Source organism: Scyliorhinus canicula, chromosome 4 (genome assembly GCF_902713615.1).
Source record: "Scyliorhinus canicula chromosome 4, sScyCan1.1, whole genome shotgun sequence".
Lineage (NCBI taxonomy): Eukaryota > Metazoa > Chordata > Chondrichthyes > Carcharhiniformes > Scyliorhinidae > Scyliorhinus > Scyliorhinus canicula.
This window is the reverse complement of record NC_052149.1, coordinates 283244-301511: the sequence shown is the minus strand read 5'-3', so window position 1 is coordinate 301511 and position 18268 is coordinate 283244. Positions and strand designations below refer to the sequence as shown.

The following is an 18268-nucleotide window of genomic DNA, read 5'->3' as shown; positions in this document are numbered from 1 at the left end:
CGTAATCCAATAATGTAAGTTCGGATTTCTTACTCACCAATTTTTCCTTAATCAATTTAAGTGGTCCTCTTACCTCATGACCAAAAATTAGTTCAAAAGGACTGAATTTGATTGACTCATGAGGTGCATCCCTAATTGTAAACAGTACGAATGGAATTCCTTTATCCCAATCCTCTGGATAATCTTGACAATAAGCCCTCAACATTAACCTTAATGTCTGATGCAACCTTTCTAATGCTCCCTGCAATTCTGGATGGTACGCAGTTGATTTAAATTGTTTTATTCCTAAGCTGTCCATAACTTCTTTGAATAACCTCGAGGTAAAATTTGATCCTTGATCTGATTGTATTTCTGTGGGTAGGCCATGTCAAGTAAAGAATTTAAGTAACTCCTCCATAATCTTTTTAGCTGTAATATTACGTACTGAAATGGCCTCTGGAAACATAGCAGACATATCCATTATCGTCAAAAGATATTGATTCCCACTTTTTGTTTTAGGAAGCGGTCCTACGCAATCAATTAGGACCCTTGTAAAAGGTTCCTCAAAGGCTGGAATGGGTATTAAGGGTGCTAGTTTTATCACGGCTTGAGGTTTCCCTATCACTTCACATGTGTGACATGATTGACAAATTTTAACTTCATCTTTATGTAGTCCAGGCCAATAAAAATGATTTTGTATTTTAGCTTGAGTTTTCCTTATTCCCAAATGACCTCCCACTGGTACCTCATGTGTAACTTGCAATACCTCCTTTCTATACCCTACTGCTCATCAAGACATTACTTTTACGGTGATAACACTCTGGTATACACTCAGATTCCTCTTCCTTGTATGCTTTCTGATACATCCATTTATTTCGAGATCTTTTTGTTGTAACTCCGCCAATTTTCTTGAATTAAAAATATCTGCCTCATCCTCCATCTGTTCTTGTTATTTTTCAACCATCTGATCAAAAATCGTTTCTGATAATTGCACTTCAACTTCATCTTCATTCTTTGATTTCTCCTCTTGTCTTAACCTGTGACTTTGCGACCTCGTTACGACACAATCCGGAAAAATCCCAGGATACTCGTCCTTCAACACTTCAGTTGTCTGATTTTCCACTGGCTTATCAACCACAGTAGGCATCACTCCCACCTGCGATCCAGCTGTATCATTACCCAAGATAAATTGTATTCCTGGACAAGATAGTTTATCTATTACTCCTACTACCACTTCACCACTCTTCACTGGACTTTCCAACCTTACCTTATATGATGGAACACTACTCCTCTCACCCTGAATTCCACATATTCCCACCTTTTCTGGCAACATTCTCACCAAACTACATAACTCCCCATCTCTTACCATTAAAGATTGACTAGCTCCCGTATCTCTTCAAATTGTGACTTATTTACTTGCTCCTCCTGATACACATGAGTAACTTTACCCACACAAGTATATTCTTTAAAGAAATCTGGCACCTTCTTATCAATCACCTCTTGATCAGGCTGTACAATCTTTTGCACCTCCTTCGCTTCACTTGGGCTTTCCTTTACCACTTTAACAAACCCCACTGTCTTATCCTGTTTTACCACATCAGCCTTCCCAGTGCTTTTCTTCAACCACCAACACTGTGACTTTACATGGCCTAGATTATTACAGTGAAAACATTTGAAACTTTTCATGTCTCTTCCACCCTCCCTCCGGGATTTCTTTTTTAATCTGAGGTACACTCTCCTTATTATCTCCCATAAGATCACCTTTACTTTTCCCACTTGAGTATTTCTCATGCCCCAGTTTCTATCCCTCACCGGCTGAAACTGATGTCGGAAACCAAACTTTGATTTATGAACTAATTCATAATCATCTGCCATTCTGCTGCTAACCTCACAGTTTTAACCCTCTGCTCTTCCACATGAGTTCTCACTACATCAGGAATTGAATTTTTAAACTCCTCCAAAAGTTTAATTTCTCTCAGAGCCTCATACATTTTGTCTATTTTCAAAGTCCTTATCCACCTATCAAAATTACTCTGATCCTTTCAAACTCCATGTATGTTTGACGAAATTCTTTCCTTAAATTTCTAAACCTTTGTCTGTCTGCTTTAGGCACTAGTTCATATGCACCTAAGATGGATTTTTTCACCTCCTCATACGACCCAGATACCTCCTCCAGTAGTGATGCAAACACTTCACTAGCCCTACCTACCAGCTTTGTTTGAATCAGTAATACCCACATGTCCTGCGGTCATTTCATTTGTTTAGCCACCTTCTCAAATGAAATGAAAAAGGCTTCTAACTCCTTCTCATCAAATCTTGGCAATGCTTGGACATATTTAAATAGATCCCTACCAAGCCTTCGACTCTGACGCTCTTTCTCACTATCCTCATCACTATCATCCAACTGTACGTTTCCCTTTATGTCTGCCAATTTTAATTGACTGTCATGTTTCATGGCCATTTTCTGAAGTTCAAACTCTCTCTTTATCTTTATCCCTGATCTGTATCTCCCTTTCCCTTTCTTTTTCCTCTTTCTGCTCTTTCTCTTTCCACTCTCTCTTTCGTATTCAAGTTGCTTTAATTCTTTCTCATCTTCCATTTGTTTAATTTGCAACTGAATTTTTTGCCATTTTCAATGAGTCAAACTATCTCAGGCAACTTTAAATGCTTAGCCATCGCCATAATTACCTCATCTTTTCGCATTTTGTCAGGTAATGTTAACTGCAATGTTTTTGCCAAATCTAACAGTCTGCTTTTAGTCTCTGTCCGTAAGGTACTACGTGTGACCTTCTCCACCCCCAAAACTTCAGAGCCTCTGAAAGAGCCATTGTCCACAACACACTCCCTACTTAAACTAGAATACCACACCTGAAAAGCAACCACAATATGCTCACCCCTCACAGTCTTTAAGTTCACTAAGCCAATCCAATAGATAGACTTTTATCCCCATCGAGCCCCCAATTTGTTATGGGCCAGGGTTTAGAGAATCCCAAAGTGTATCATGGAGTTCACCTGACCCACAACTTTTAATAGATTGTGGTATGTGGAGCACACGGCCCATTCTACAGGTGTGGTCCAGCAGAAATGGAAAAATATTTTTGAAAGCAAAACAATATTTATTCTATGAACTCAAGTTGGCCTTTTTACAACATACAGTGAACATCTTTGCAACCATTAATTCAAATATAATCCCCAAAGAATACAACACTAAGTAATCCGTAAGCTTTCCTTTTAAGATCCATAAGACTTAAAACACCTTTTACCAGAAGCACATCGAGTTAAAGTCACTACTGTTATTAGTTTTAAATCACCAGGATCGATTTACAGTCTTTAGAATACGGAGAGAGATTCATACACCTTCTGGCTGTGACTGCAGCTATCCAGCTCTGAAAACTAAACAAAAACACACCCTGCAGCAAACAGCCTAAAACGAAAAAAAGCTGACAGTCCAGCTCCACCCACTCTCTGACATCACTGCAGGAATAAACACCTATTTCATAAAAGGTATTCTCACTACAGATATTTATTTACACACCCATTTATAAACACCCATTTTTTAAAGGTACTCTCACTGGACAAGACGGTCAGTTAGGATGTCAGCAGTGGGGGGGGTATTGGGTATTTAGTTGATTACGTTATTTACAGCCCTGTTGGCGTGTTCTGTTTTGCGGTTATGTCGGATGTGTAAATATATAAATGCCTCAGTAAATTATCTTTTTTTTTAAAAAGTAATCAACTTCTGGGGTGTTCTGAGGTAAAATCCACAGACATTAACTTGAGTTCAGAGTGAATCCTGCTGTATTTCACCAGAGTCGTTTTATCTGCTTAAAAGGGACTTTTTGTGTGAATGAGACCATTGTGGAATAAGATGTACTTTGTAATTCAAATTAATCTTTAAATCTGCGTGTCTTTGTTAAGCTGAGGGAAGGGAGTTTTTTTGTAATTAATTTACAGGATGTAGGCATCGCGGGTTAGCCCAGCATTTATTGCCCATCCCTAGCTGCCCTTTTAAAGGTGGTGGTGAGTTGCCTTCTTGAACCGCTGCAGTCCTTCAGGTGTACCCACTGTGCTGTTAGGGACCTTCTTGAAACGCTGCACCCTCTGTGCTGATAAGGACGGAGTTGCCCCAGTGACAGTGAAGGAACAGTGATATGTTTCCAAGTCAGGGTGGTGAGTGACTTGGAGGGGAGCCTCCAGGTGGTGGGGTTCCCGGGTATCTGCTGCTCTTGTCCTTCTAGATGTTAGTGGTCGTGGGTTTGGAAGATGCTACCAAGGAACCTTGGTGAGTTACTGCAGTGCATCTTGTAGATGGTACACACAGCTGCCACTATTCGCCAGTAGTGGGGGGTTTGAACGTTTGTGGAAGGGGGAAGCAGTCAAGCGGGCTGTAAAGGAGTATTGTATTATATTATATTGTATTGTATTATTGCACTTTAATTCCATTTTTCCATTTTTAATAAATGTTTTTTTTCTTGTTGAAATTAATTTGCAGTCCTGTTGCTCTGTTTCTCTGTGTTTTAATTTTTTTTACTGTCTTTTGATCCAGGGTTCCACTCTGGGATCTTCCAATCCAGTTATAGCATCAACTGGGATTGTAACACGACATTCATACATCATCGATTTCACTCATTACACTTGTACACCCTCATTTCATTCCACCTGGGCGCCATCCATTTCACACCATTCATTTCAACTGCTAAACAAACGAACAAAGACCAAGAACATCGAAAACAGGAGCATGAGTGGGCCACACAGCCCCTCGAGCCTCTCCTCCATGCACGGACTGATCTTCTTCAACATCATTTTCCTGCATTTTCCCTCAATATTTTTAATCTGTTGAAATCTATCGATTTCAGACGAGAACATACTCAGTTATTGAACCTCCACAGCCCTCTGGGGCAGAGAATTCCAAAGATTCTCCACCTTTAGAGAGAAGAAATTCCTCCTCAGCTCACTCCTAAATGGCCTAGCCCGTACTCTGAGAATGTCCCCTGGTTCTAGCACCCTCCCCCCACCCCCCACCCCCCTCCCCGCAAAAGGACAGGAGAAACATCCTTCCAGCATCGACCCTCTCGAGCCCTGTAAGAGTTCCAGAGAATAAAGGTACAGTCTAATTAATCTGTCCTCATCGAATTCCTCAATCCCTGGAATTAGTTTGGTGAATTATTATCGCACACTACAGCAAGTAAAACCAGGTTACGTGACCATTATTCCTTTTGTTACAATAAATACTTACAATTCAACACAGGAAACAAAGTCACAATCCAACATACGAGGGTCCTTTACAGTTGCTGATCCATGGTACAACATCACTGTTAACAGGGAAGGCCTGGGTTGGAGATACTCGCACGGAAGGGGAGAAAGACGATACCTACCAAGTAAGCAATTGCATGTAAATCTTTTACTCATGTTTCAGGAGCAGGATGATATTAGTCTGATCACTAACAATTAAACTACTCAGACTTACTATAAGGCAACTTCCAGCACAGTTCACATGACCCCTGTCACCTAACATTGAAAACTACATCCCAAAATAGAGGAATTTTATAAACCAAATAATACACGGTAAAACACAACGATCTTATAAATCTCACAATTGTAACAGTTACCTATCCAAAATATTCAATAAGTCAAGATACATTAAGATGTTTGGGTCAGAGTGAGATCCATTTCATCATTCTGACACAGCGCTCATTAGTTACCACATCCTACAGTCACTAATTTCATTAATCATTCACTAAACCATAAACCCCCTTTAAACAACTGGCACAGATCAAGTTTAAGGAGTTGTACAAAGCATTTTCTAAACAGGACAAAGGGAATTAACAGAATAGTTATCCTAACATAGAATCTCAGGGTTGCTACATTGTAGGGCAGGCCATTCAGGGCATCATCTCTACAACAGCTCTCCATTGGTGTAAACTTTGAAATCAACATTTATCTAAAATACATTACATATTTTGCTTCAGCAGTTCCAGATCTGTATCCACTCCAACAAGAAGTTCAATGCAGCTGCAGAATTTTAAGCGTGACAGTAGTGTGCATTCAGCACATCCCAAATCTGCGACCTGGAAATAATAAAGAAGCAATTTATTAACTAACTGCCCATAATTGACATTTTACAGAACTAGCTATTATTAGATCAATCATTTCACCTACATACTCCAAAAAGCAATACTGGTTCTCCTATCAGTTATTTTGTTACGAAAATGAAAAAATGAAAATGAAAATAGCTTATTGTCACGAGTAGGCTTCAATGAAGTTACTGTGAAAAGCCCCAAGTCACCACATTCCAGCGCCTGTCCGGGGAGGATGGTACGGGAATCGCACCGTGCTGTTGGCCTGCTTGGTCTGCTTTAAAAGCCAGCGATTTAGCCCAGTGAGCTAAACCAGCCCCTAGGTATTACCTGTATGTAAATTATTGTTGTTACAGATACAATACAAATGTAAGTTGTTATATCGGAGATTGCCCCAGGTTCTGTATTTATATTGTTTCTCCCCATGGAAGAGACACAAGGTTTGCATCTTCTTGCTGCATGTTTACCTTTCCATCATGTCAAAAGGACAGACATTTTTCAGTTTCTGAATAACTATCAGCAAAATCAGGCCAGACACAATCATAGGCTTTTTGGGGCAAAATGTGGATAGTGCAACTAAAGAAGGGGCTATATTGGACCTAGTACTGTGGAACAAGCCCGGCCAGGTCATCAAAGTTGCAGTGGGAGAACATGTCGCGAACAGTGACCACAGTTCCTTAAGTTTTCGGATATTCATGGAAAGAGTGTTGTTCTGGGGTTAAGGTGCTAAATTGGGGGAAGGCTACGGAAGGCTACAACAAGATTGGGCAGGATTTGGAGGCTGTTGTTTGGGAGAGGCTATTTGAGGGTAAATCCACATTTGCCATGTGGGAGTCTTTTAAGGAGCAGTTGATGGGAGTGTACGACAGGCATGTGCCGGTAAAAAGGAAGGACAGGAAAGGCAGGATTCGGGAACTATGGATGATCGGGGAAATTGAGAATCTTGTCAAAAAGAAAAAAGATGCATACGCAAGGTACAGGCAACTAAAACAGATAAAGCACTTGAGGAATACAAGGAAAGTAGAAAAGAGCTCAAGCAGGGAGTTAGGAGGGCAAAAACAGGGCACGAAACATCCTTGGCAGACAGTATTAAGGAGAATCCCAAGGTATTTTATACGTATATTAGGAACATGAGGGTAGCTAGAGAAAGAGTTGGCCCACTCAAGGACAGAACAGGGAAATTATGTGTAGAACTAGAGAAAGTGGGTGAGGTCCTTAATGAGTATTTTGCATCGGCATTCACAAAGGAGAAGGACATGTTCATTGGTGGTGTCTCAGAGGGATGTGTAAGCAATTTAGAATTGTTATCTCGTTATTACGAGGGAGGAAGTGTTGGAGTGTTAAAAAACATTAAGGTAGGGGCAGTACAGTGGTGAAGTGGTTAGCACTGCTGCCTCACGGCGCTGAGGACCCGGGTTCGATCCCGGCTCTGGGTCATTGTCCGTGTGGAGTTTGCACATTCTCTCCGTGTCTGCACCCCCACAACTCAAAGATGTGCAGGGTAGGTCGATTGGCCACACTAAATTGGCCCTTAATTGGAAAAAAAGAATTGGGTACTCTAAATTTATAAAAAAAAGCAAAAAAAGCATTAAGGTAGGCAAATCCCCGGGGCCAGATGACATCTATCCCAGATTACTGAGGGAGACGAGAGATGAAATCGCTGGACCTCTGACAGAAATCTTTGTGTCCTCATTGGCCACAGGTGAGGGGCTGTTTAGCACAGGGCTAAATAAACTGGCTTTGAAAGCAGACCAAGCAGGCCAGCAGCACGGTTCAATTGCCGTAACAGCCTCCCCGAACACACGCCGGAATGTGGCGACTAGGGGCTTTTCACAGTAACTTCATTTGAAGCCTACTTGTGACAATAAGCGATTTTCATTTCAATTTTCATTTCATTTCATTTCCTGTGAGATCCCAGAGGATTGGAGGATAGCCAATGTTTTACCGTTATTTAAGAAGGGTTGCAAGGATAATCTGGGTAATTATAGGCCAGTGAGTTTCATGTCAGTGATAGTGAAATTGTTGGAAAAGATTCTCAGCGATAGGATCTTTGCACATTTGGAAGTGAATGGTCTTATTAGCGACAAACAGCGTGGTTTTGTATGAGGAAGGTCATGTCTCACTAATTTGATTGAATTTTTTGAGGAGGTAACAAAAATGATTGACGAGGCAACGGCTGTGGATGTTCGTCTACATGGACTTTAGTAAAGCACCTGAAAAGGTCCCTCATGGCAGGCTGGTGCAAAAGATTACATCACATGGGGTCAGGGGTGAACTAGCTGGATGGATCCAGCCCTGGCCTGGCCAATAGGAGACAGAGGGTAGCAGTGGAAGGGTGTTTTTCTGAATGGAGGTCTGTAACTAGTGGTGTTCCGCATGGGATCAGTTTTGGGACCTCTGCTCTTTGTAATATATATAAATGACTTGGAAGAAAACGTAGCAGGTCTGATTGGCAAGTTTGCGGATGATTCTAAGATTGCAGGAGTTGCGGATAGTGATGAAGATTGTCAGAGAATACAGTAGGATATAGATAGGCTGCAAAATTGGGCAGATAAATGGCAGATGGAATTTAACCCAGACAAATGCGAGTTGATGCATTTTGATAGATCCAATTCAGGTGGGAGCTATAAAATAAATGGCAGAACCATCAGGAGCATAGAGAGACAGAGAGATCTGGGCATTCTGGTCCATAGATCCTTAAAAGTGGCAGCACAGGTGGAAATGGTGATAAAGAAAGCATATGGCACGCTTGCCTTCATAGGGCGGGGTATCGAGTATAAATCTCGAAAATTATGTTACAATTATATAGAACGTTGGTTTGGTCACATTTGGAATACTGTGTCCAATTCTGGTCACCGCACTACCAGAAGGACGCGGAGGCTTTGGAGAGAGTACAGAAAAGGTTTACCAGGATGTTGCCTGGTCTGGAGGGTATTAACTATGAGGAGAGATTGAATAAACTGGGATTTTTCTTCCCAGAGAGACAGCCTGATGGAAGTGTATAGAATTATTAGGTGTATAGATAGGGTGAACAGTTGGAGGATTTTTCCCAGGGCGGAAATGACAATTACAAGGGGGCACAGGTTCAAGGTGAGGGGGGGGTAGTCTGGAATGCACTGCCAAGTGAGGTGGTTGAGGCAGATACGTTAGCGACCTTTAAGACTTATCTGGATAGGTACGTGAACAGACGGGGTAAAGAAGGATACAGGCGGTTGGTCCGTACGCTCGCCACCGGTGCCACCGTGATCAGCGCAGGTCTGGAAGGCCAAAGGGCCGGTTCCCTCTGCTGGATTGTTCTTTGTTTGTTTCAGACAGGGATTATTCAAGGGCACCCACCACGGATGGATTGGCGAGAAGGAAAAAGCTACGGGGTGTTGCTCGTTTTACTGTTAGTGTGATTAACACACCTCCAATAAAGGACATGTGCTTAACACTGGTTTGGCTCTGTAGCTGTATCTATGCTCTGGAGTCGCCAGGTGCCGTAAGAGACATCGTCACAAGTTATCAAGGTCAAGTTCAAAGCAATAAATCTAAACACCGATCAGTAAGTCCAAAACAATTAGAGTTTATTATAACAAATATAATAAATACTCATGCACACGCTAAAAGACTAATACTTATTTCTACTATTAAACGACTAAATACTTATCTAGAAAGGAACAGGCAAGGTCAGGGGGCAAGGCCTTCGTCCCGTTCTTGGTCTGCAACTTCTGGTTATTAAAGTCGGCAAGAGTATAAGCAATGCCTGCGTCACGTAGCGATCGTTGTTTTGGGCACTTACTGATAGATGGCTGATGCTCAACGGCCGGCGATGAAAGACAGGATCTGGAGGCTGGAGTCGGAGGCCGGAGTCAGGATGCAACAGCCTAGGCCGGAGTCAGGATGCAACAGACCGAATCATGTGTGGGACCTTCTTTTTATAGGGCCCAGGAGGTCCAGGCCCCGTTGGGGCGGTTCCCTCATTGATTGGGTCTTTCCCGATCGATACGTTTTGAACTCCCCTATCCTGGGGTCGTTTCTCGATGGCTGGGGCGGTTCCTAGGGGTCATTGTTCTGGTTTCTCTGGCGCCATCCTGGCTGGGTAGCTATAGAAAAGTATCGATTGATACTTAAAATGTTTCTATTGTATCTGGGACTGGGCCAGTATCACCTCATTAGTATGCAGATCGCTTTCCTATTTGCACCTTTGGCTGGGTTTCTGCAACTGCCTTGAAACCGGTTTTGTACGTGCAAAATGCTAAATGCTTCTGCAAGCTGTGTGTCCTTACTATGGCTGTTTTTCCCTGTATTCTTTGCGGTTCTCCATTTTGTAGACTGGTGTCCATCTTAGAGGGCTACAGGGGCAATTTGATAGGTTGACGACAGGGAGGACGGTGTGGCAGCGGCGTAGGGCAAGGGGGGCGCAGTATGAGTACAGGGAGAAGGCAAGTTGGGCAGATAAATGGCAGATGGAATTTAACCTGGACAAATGCGAGTTGATGCATTTTGATAGATCCAATTCAAGTGGGAGCTATAAAATAAATGGCAGAACCATCAGGAGCAGAGATACAGAGAGATCTGGGCGTGCAGGTCCACAGATCCTTAAAAGCGGCAGCACAGGTGGAAATGGTGGTAAAGAAAGTATATGGCACGCTTGCCTTCATAGGGCGGGGTATCAAGTATAAAAGCTCGAACATTATGTTACAATTATATAGAACGTTGGTTTGGCCACATTTGGAATACTGTGTCCAATTCTGGTCACCGCACTACCAGAAGGACGTGGAGGCTTTGGAGAGAGTACAGAAAAGGTTTACCAGGATGTTACCTGGTATGGAGGGTATTAGCTATGAGGAGAGATTGACTAAACTGGACCAAAAAGAAAATGCTGGAAAATCTCAGCAGGTCTGGCAGCATCTGTAGGGAGAGAAAAGAGCTAACGTTTCGAGTCCAGATGACCCTTTGTCAAAGCTAAAGACAGAGAAAGTGGGAAATATTTATACTGTGGAATGAGAATGAAAGATGAGTCATAGCCACAGAAACGCAGGGAAATGGGGTGCTAATAGCCACAGAAATCAAGGGGAAAGAGTGCTAATGGCAGTCCCCAGAGAGAACAAATGTGCGAAAGGCCAAACTGCAGAGAAACTAACGTCAGAGGGTAAACTGTGACAGATGTAGCTGTGGAGGGAGGGGAAGGGAGAAGCAAAGGGGAGAACGGGTAACGAAAGGTGGATAAGATAGGTGGGGTGAATATATAAAAAGAAAGTGAAAAGCAAAAGAAATGGTAAAAAACAGTTAAAATGAATACAAAAGGGTCGAGGTGGGGTAGAGCTAATCATCCAAGTTGTTGAATTCAATGTTGGGACCGGAAGGCTCATAGACACATGAACGAGCGGGGAATGGAGGGGTACAGATCGTTTGGGCATTAAGCAGTACGTCTAAATAAGGAATCTGGAACGGCGCAGGCTTGGTGGGCCAAAGGGTCTGGTCCTGTGCTCTAATGTTCTTTGTTCTCTTTGTAAATGCAGGAGAGAGTTTTTAGTTTTTTTTCCATGTCGGTGCAACATTGAGGGCCGAAGGGCCTGTACTGCGCTGTATCGTTCTATGTTCTATGTTCTAGAGGCTTAGGCTGGAATAAGGAAGGGTAAATGGAAGCGTGAGGAAAGGATTGCAGGTTGTGTTGAAATAAAAAGCAGAATATTCTTCAAACATATTAATGGTAAAAGGTTAGTGAAGGATAGAGTGGGGCCCATAAGGGACAAGGAGGATAAACTGCTCACTGAAGCGGAGGGTATGACAGTGATACTAAATGAGTAGTTTGCTTCTGTCTTTACCAAATTAGAAGATAGTGAAAATGGCCCAATTGAAAATGTGGGTGTTGAGCAACTGAGCAGCACAGTGATCAATAAAGAAAAGGTGCTGAAAAGGCTGGCAGCATTTCAGGTAGAGAGGTCACAAGGCCCAGATGGGATGCATCCTAGAATGCTGAGAGGGGGAAGGGAGCATATTGCAGAGCCGTTGACAGAAATTTTCCAGGCCTCTCTAAACACAGGATTAGTCCCGAGGGACTGGAGGATTGTAAATGTGATGCTGTTGTCTAAGAAAGGGGCAAAGAATCACCCAGGAAACTACAGACCTGTCAGCTTGACATCAATAGTGGGAAAACTGATGGAGGCCAAAATACGGGATGAGATAAATATACACTTAGTGAAAAATAAGTTAATACTAGACAGTCAACATGGGCAGGTCATACCTGACAAATTTAATTGAGTTCTTTGATGAGGTGACACAGGCAGTGGATGAAGGTAGTGCCGTAGATGTTGTATATTTGGACTTTCAGAAAGTATTTGATACAGTGCCACATGGCAGGTTGGTTAGCAAATTACAATTGTTGGGATTGATGGGTCCTTGGCAGCATGGTTAGAAGTTGGCTAAGAGATAGGAAACAGAGGGTAGGTATAGATGGGCATTTCTCAGACTGGAGACGAGTTGAAAGTGGTGTCCCCCAGGGCTCAGTGTTGGGACCCTTGCTTTTTCTGATCTATATAAATGATTTAGAGGCGGGAGTTTGGGGCAAAATCTCTAAATTTCCAGATGATACTAAGCTAGGGGGAATAGTGAATATGACGCTGAGCAGCTTCAGAGGGACATTGACAAGTTGGCCAAATGGGAAGACACCTGGCAGATGAACGTCAATGCAGCGAAATGTGATGTTATGTATTTTGGGAGATGAAACATGGGAAGACAATATAAGCTCAGTGATACAACCTTGAGGGGAGGACAGGAGCAGAGGGACCTCGGAGTTCAAGAGCATAATTCTCTGAAGATGGCCAGGCAAGTTGAAACAGTTGTCAGGAAGGCTTAGAGCATCCTTGGGTTTATAAATAGAGGCAGAGAGTATAAAAGCAAGGACGTGATGCCACACCTCTACACATCATTGGTCAGACCACATTTGGAGTATGTGTTCAGTTCTGGGCACATTATTTAAAAAAGGATGTTAAAGCCCTGGAGAGAGTGCAGAGGAGATTTACTAGAATGATACTAAGAATGAAGAATTTTTGATACAAGGAAAAATTGGAGAAATTGGGCTTGTTCTCCTTGGAGTAGAGAAGTTTAAGAGGTGACCTTATTGAGATGTTCAATTTTGATAGGGTAAAGAAGGATATTCTGTTTCCACTGGTTGATATGTCAGTGACTGGGGGTCACAATTTCAAGATGGTCAGCAAGAGAGCTCGGAGTGAGATGGGGAGAAACTTCTTTACTCAAGAGTTGTTGGGGTTTGGAATGTGCTGCCTGGGAGAGTGGTGGAGGTGGATTCCATAGGAGGTTTCAAAAGCAAGCTGGAGATATATTTGCAAGTGATATTCAGAGGGCTCTGGAGATAGGGCTGGGGAATGGGACTAGCTGGGTATATAATTTAGGAGCCAGTGTGGACACAATGGGCCGAATGGCCTCGTTCTGTGCTGTAAAAGGAGAGGGATGGTGCGTATATAGCAATCCAAGAGGAGCAGTGAAACATTGGATAAAATAATCATAACGAGAGAGGAGGTGTCAGAGAAGTTGAAATCCTTGAAAATGGATAAATCGCCAGGGCCGGGGGATTGTTTCCTCGGATGTTGAAGGAGGTCAGGGATGAAGTAGCAGATACTCTGAGGATTATTTTCCAATCTTCAATAAATACAGGGGAAATGCCGGAGGACTGGAGGATTGCAAATGTGATTCTGTTGTTTAAAAAGGGTACAAAGGAAATACCAAACAATTATAGGCCAGTTAGTTTTACTTTGGTGATGGGAAAATTATTAGAATCAATTGTAACAAGTATACCGTTTTGGATACTTGTGGGGGGGACGACTTACCAGGGGTAAGCCATGGGGTACGGGCCTCTAGCACGGAGTCTGTCCCTGTTGCTCAGAAGGGAAGGGGGCAAAGGAGTAGAACATTAGTAATTGGGGACTCAATAGTCAGGGGTACAGATAGGAGATTTTGTGGGAGCGAGAGAGACTCACGTTTGGTATGTTGCCTCCCAGGTGCAAGGGTACGTGATGTCTCGGATCGTGTTTTCCGGGTCCTTAAGGGGGAGGGGGAGCAGCCCCAAGTCGTAGTCCACATTGGCACTAACGACATAGGTAGGAAAGGGGACAAGGATGTCAGGCAGGCCTTTAGGGAGCTAGGATGGAAGCTCAGAGCGAGAACAAACAGAGTTGTTATCTCTGGGTTGTTGCCCGTGCCACGTGATGGTGAGATGAGGAATAGGGAGAGAGAGCAATTAAACACGTGGCTACAGGGATGGTGCAGGCGGGAGGGATTCAGATTTCTGGATAACTGGGGCTCTTTCTGGGGAAGGTGGGACCTCTATAGACAGGATGGTCTACATCTGAACCTGAGGGGCACCAATATCCTGGGGGGGAGATTTGTTAGTGCTCTTTGGGGGGGTTTAAACTAATTCAGCAGGGGCATGGGAACCTGGATTGTAGTTTTGGGGTACGGGAGATTGAGAGTATAGAGGTCAGGAGCACAGATTTGACTTCGCAGGAGGGAGCCAGTGTTCAGGTAGGTGGTTTGAAGTGTGTCTACTTCAATGCCAGGAGTATACGAAATAAGGTAGGGGAACTGGCAGCATGGGTGGGTACCTGGGACTTCGACGTTGTGGCCATTTCAGAGACATGGATAGAGCAGGGACAGGAATGGTTGTTGCAGGTTCCGGGGTTTAGGTGTTTTAGTAAGTTCAGAGAAGGGGGCAAAAGAGGGGGAGGTGTGGCGCTGCTAGTCAAGGACAGTATTACGGTGGCGGAAAGGATGCTAGATGGGGACTCTTCTTCCGAGGTAGTATGGGCTGAGGTTAGAAACAGGAAAGGAGAGGTCACCCTGTTGGGAGTTTTCTATAGGCCACCTAATAGTTCTAGGGATGTAGAGGAAAGGATGGCGAAGATGATTGTGGAAAAGAGCGAAAGTAACAGGGTAGTTGTTATGGGAGACTTTAACTTTCCAAATATTGACTGGAAAAGATATAGTTCGAGTACATTAGATGGGTCGTTCTTTGTACAATGTGTGCAGGAGGGTTTCCTGACACAATATGTTGACAGGCCAACAAGAGGCGAGGCCACATTGGATTTGGTTTTGGGTAATGAACCAGGCCAGGTGTTAGATCTGGAGGTAGGTGAGCACTTTGGAAACAGTGACCACAATTCGGTGACCTTTAAGTTAGTGATGGAAAGGGATAAGTATACCCCGCAGGGCAAGAGTTATAGCTGGGGGAAGGGCAATTATGATGCCATTAGACATGACTTAGGATGTGTTGGTTGGAGAAGTAGGCTGCAAGGGTTGGGCACACTGGATATGTGGAGCTTGTTCAAGGAACAGCTATTGCATGTTCTTGATAAGTACGTACCAGTCAGGCAGGGAGGAAGGGGTCGAGCGAGGGAACCGTGGTTTACCAAAGAAGTGGAATCTCTTGTTAAGAGGAAGAAGGAGGCCTATGTGAAGATGAGGCATGAAGTTTCAGTTGGGGCGCTTGATAGTTACAAGGAAGCGAGGAAGGATCTAAAGAGAGAGCTGAGACGAGCAAGGAGGGGAAATGAGAAGTCTTTGGCAGGTAGGATCAAGGAAAACCCAAAAGCTTTCTATAGGTATGTCAGGAATAAAAGAATGACTAGGGTAAGAGTAGGGCCAGTCAAGGACAGTGGTGGGAAGTTGTGTGTGGAGGCTGAGGAGATAAGCGAGATACTAAATGAATACTTTTCGTCAGTATTCACTCAAGAAAAAGATAATATTGTGGAGGAGAATGCTGAGACCCAGGCTATTAGAATAGATGGCATTGAGGTGCGTAGGGAAGAAGTGTTGGCAATTCTGGACAAGGTGAAAATAGATAAGTCCCCGGGGCCGGATGGGATTTATCCTAGGATTCTCTGGGAAGCCAGGGAAGAGATTGCTGAGCCTTTGGCTTTGATTTTTAGGTCATCATTGGCTACAGGAATAGTGCCAGAGGACTGGAGGATAGCAAATGTGGTCCCTTTGTTCAAGAAGGGGAGTATAGATAACCCCGGTAACTATAGGCCGGTGAGCCTAACGTCTGTGGTGGGTAAGGTCTTGGAGAGGATTATAAAAGATACGATTTATAATCATCTAGATAGGAATAATATGATTAGGGATAGTCAGCATGGTTTTGTGAAGGGTAGGTCATGCCTCACAAACCTTATCGAGTTCTTTGAGAAGGTGACTGAACAGGTAGACGAGGGTAGAGCAGTTGATGTGGTGTATATGGATTTCAGTAAAGCGTTTGATAAGGTTCCCCACGGTCGGCTATTGCAGAAAATACGGAGGCTGGGGATTGAGGGTGATTTAGAGATGTGGATCAGAAATTGGCTAGTTGAAAGAAGACAGAGAGTGGTAGTTGATGGGAAATGTTCAAAATGGAGTTCAGTTACGAGTGGCGTACCACAAGGATCTGTTCTGGGGCCGTTGCTGTTTGTCATTTTTATAAATGACCTAGAGGAGGGCACAGAAGGATGGGTGAGTAAATTTGCAGACGACACTAAAGTCGGTGGAGTTGTAGACAGTGCGGAAGGATGTTGCAGGTTACAGAGGGACATAGATAAGCTGCAGAGCTGGGCTGAGAGGTGGCAAATGGAGTTTAATGTGGAGAAGTGTGAGGTGATTCACTTTGGAAAGAATAACAGGAATGCGGAATATTTGGCTAATGGTAAAATTCTTGGTAGTGTGGATGAGCAGAGGGATCTCGGTGTCCATGTACATAGATCCCTGAAAGTTGCCACCCAGGTTGATAGGGTTGTGAAGAAGGCCTATGGTGTGTTGGCCTTTATTGGTAGAGGGATTGAGTTCCGGAGCCATGAGGTCATGTTGCAGTTGTACAAAACTCTAGTACGGCCGCATTTGGAGTATTGCGTACAGTTCTGGTCGCCTCATTATAGGAAGGACGTGGAAGCTTTGGAACGGGTGCAGAGGAGATTTACCAGGATGTTGCCTGGTATGGAGGGAAAATCTTATGAGGAAAGGCTGATGGACTTGAGGTTGTTTTCGTTAGAGAGAAGAAGGTTAAGAGGTGACTTAATAGAGGCATACAAAATGATCAGAGGGTTAGATAGGGTGGACAGCGAGAGCCTTCTCCCGCGGATGGGGGTGGCTAGCACGAGGGGACATAGCCTTAAATTGAGGGGTAATAGATATAGGACAGAGGTCAGAGGTGGGTTTTTTACGCAAAGAGTGGTGAGGCCGTGGAATGCCCTACCTGGAACAGTAGTGAACTCGCCAACATTGAGGGCATTTAAAAGTTTATTGGATAAGCATATGGATGATAAGGGCATAGTGTAGGTTAGATGGCCTTTAGTTTTTTTTTTCCATGTCGGTGCAACATCGAGGGCCGAAGGGCCTGTACTGCGCTGTATCGTTCTATGTTCTATGTTCTAATCCTGAGAGATCAGATAATCTGTCACTTGGGACAGTATGGACGAGTCAGGGATCGTCAGTCTGGCTTTGTTAAGGGAAGGACATACCTTAGAAATTTAATTGAATTCTTTGAGAAAGTGACAAGAAGGATTGATGAAGGTGGTGCAGTGGATGTTGTGTGCAAGGATTCTGCACGTTCTCCCTGTGTTTGCGTGGGTTTCTTCCGGATGCTCAGGTTTCCTCCCACAGTCCAAAGATTTGCAGATTAGGTGGATTGGCCATGATAAATTGCCCTTAGTGTCCAAAAAAGGTGAGGTGAGGTGGGGTTACTGGGTTACGGGGATAGGGTAGAGGTTTGGGCTTAAGTACTCTTTCCAAGAGCCGGTGCAGACTTGATGGGTCAGATAGCCTCCTTCTGCACTGTAAATTCTATGATTCTATGATTCTATGATGGCATTTGACAAGGCTCCACGTGGCAGACTAGTCAAAAAAGTAAAAGCCCATCAGATACAGGGTAATGTTGCAAATTGCATCTTAAGTTGGCTTCGTAACAGGAAACAAAGTGTGACGGTTGATGGCTGCCCTTACAAATGGAAAGCCGTTTAAAGTGGTGTTCCGCCGAGCTTGGTGTTGTGACCTCTGCTCTTTGATTTGTATATGAACGATTTGGAGTGGAATGTGGGACGTGGTTTGGAAATTTGCAGTCATCACAAAAATTGGCCCTGTAGCGGATCGTGTAGAGGATAGCTTTAAGTCCAGAATGATATCGGTGGGTTGGTGGAGTGGGCTAGAAAGTAGTAGATAGAGTTGAACTCTGATAAGTGTGAGGTCAA

General features: G+C 43.6%; 1 protein-coding gene across 1 annotated transcript in view; it reads right to left on the bottom strand.

Annotated features, from left to right (window-relative positions):
- henmt1 (HEN methyltransferase 1) overlaps positions 1 to 18268 on the bottom strand; it is a 73962-nt gene that overhangs the window by 39162 nt on the left and 16532 nt on the right. Inside the window, exons 3-4 of the mRNA XM_038793409.1 lie at positions 5935 to 6047; positions 5216 to 5350 (exon numbers count right to left, since the gene is read on the bottom strand). Of these exons, the coding sequence (XP_038649337.1) occupies positions 5216 to 5350; positions 5935 to 6047 (248 nt within the window). The remainder of the gene's footprint in view (positions 1 to 5215; positions 5351 to 5934; positions 6048 to 18268) is intronic.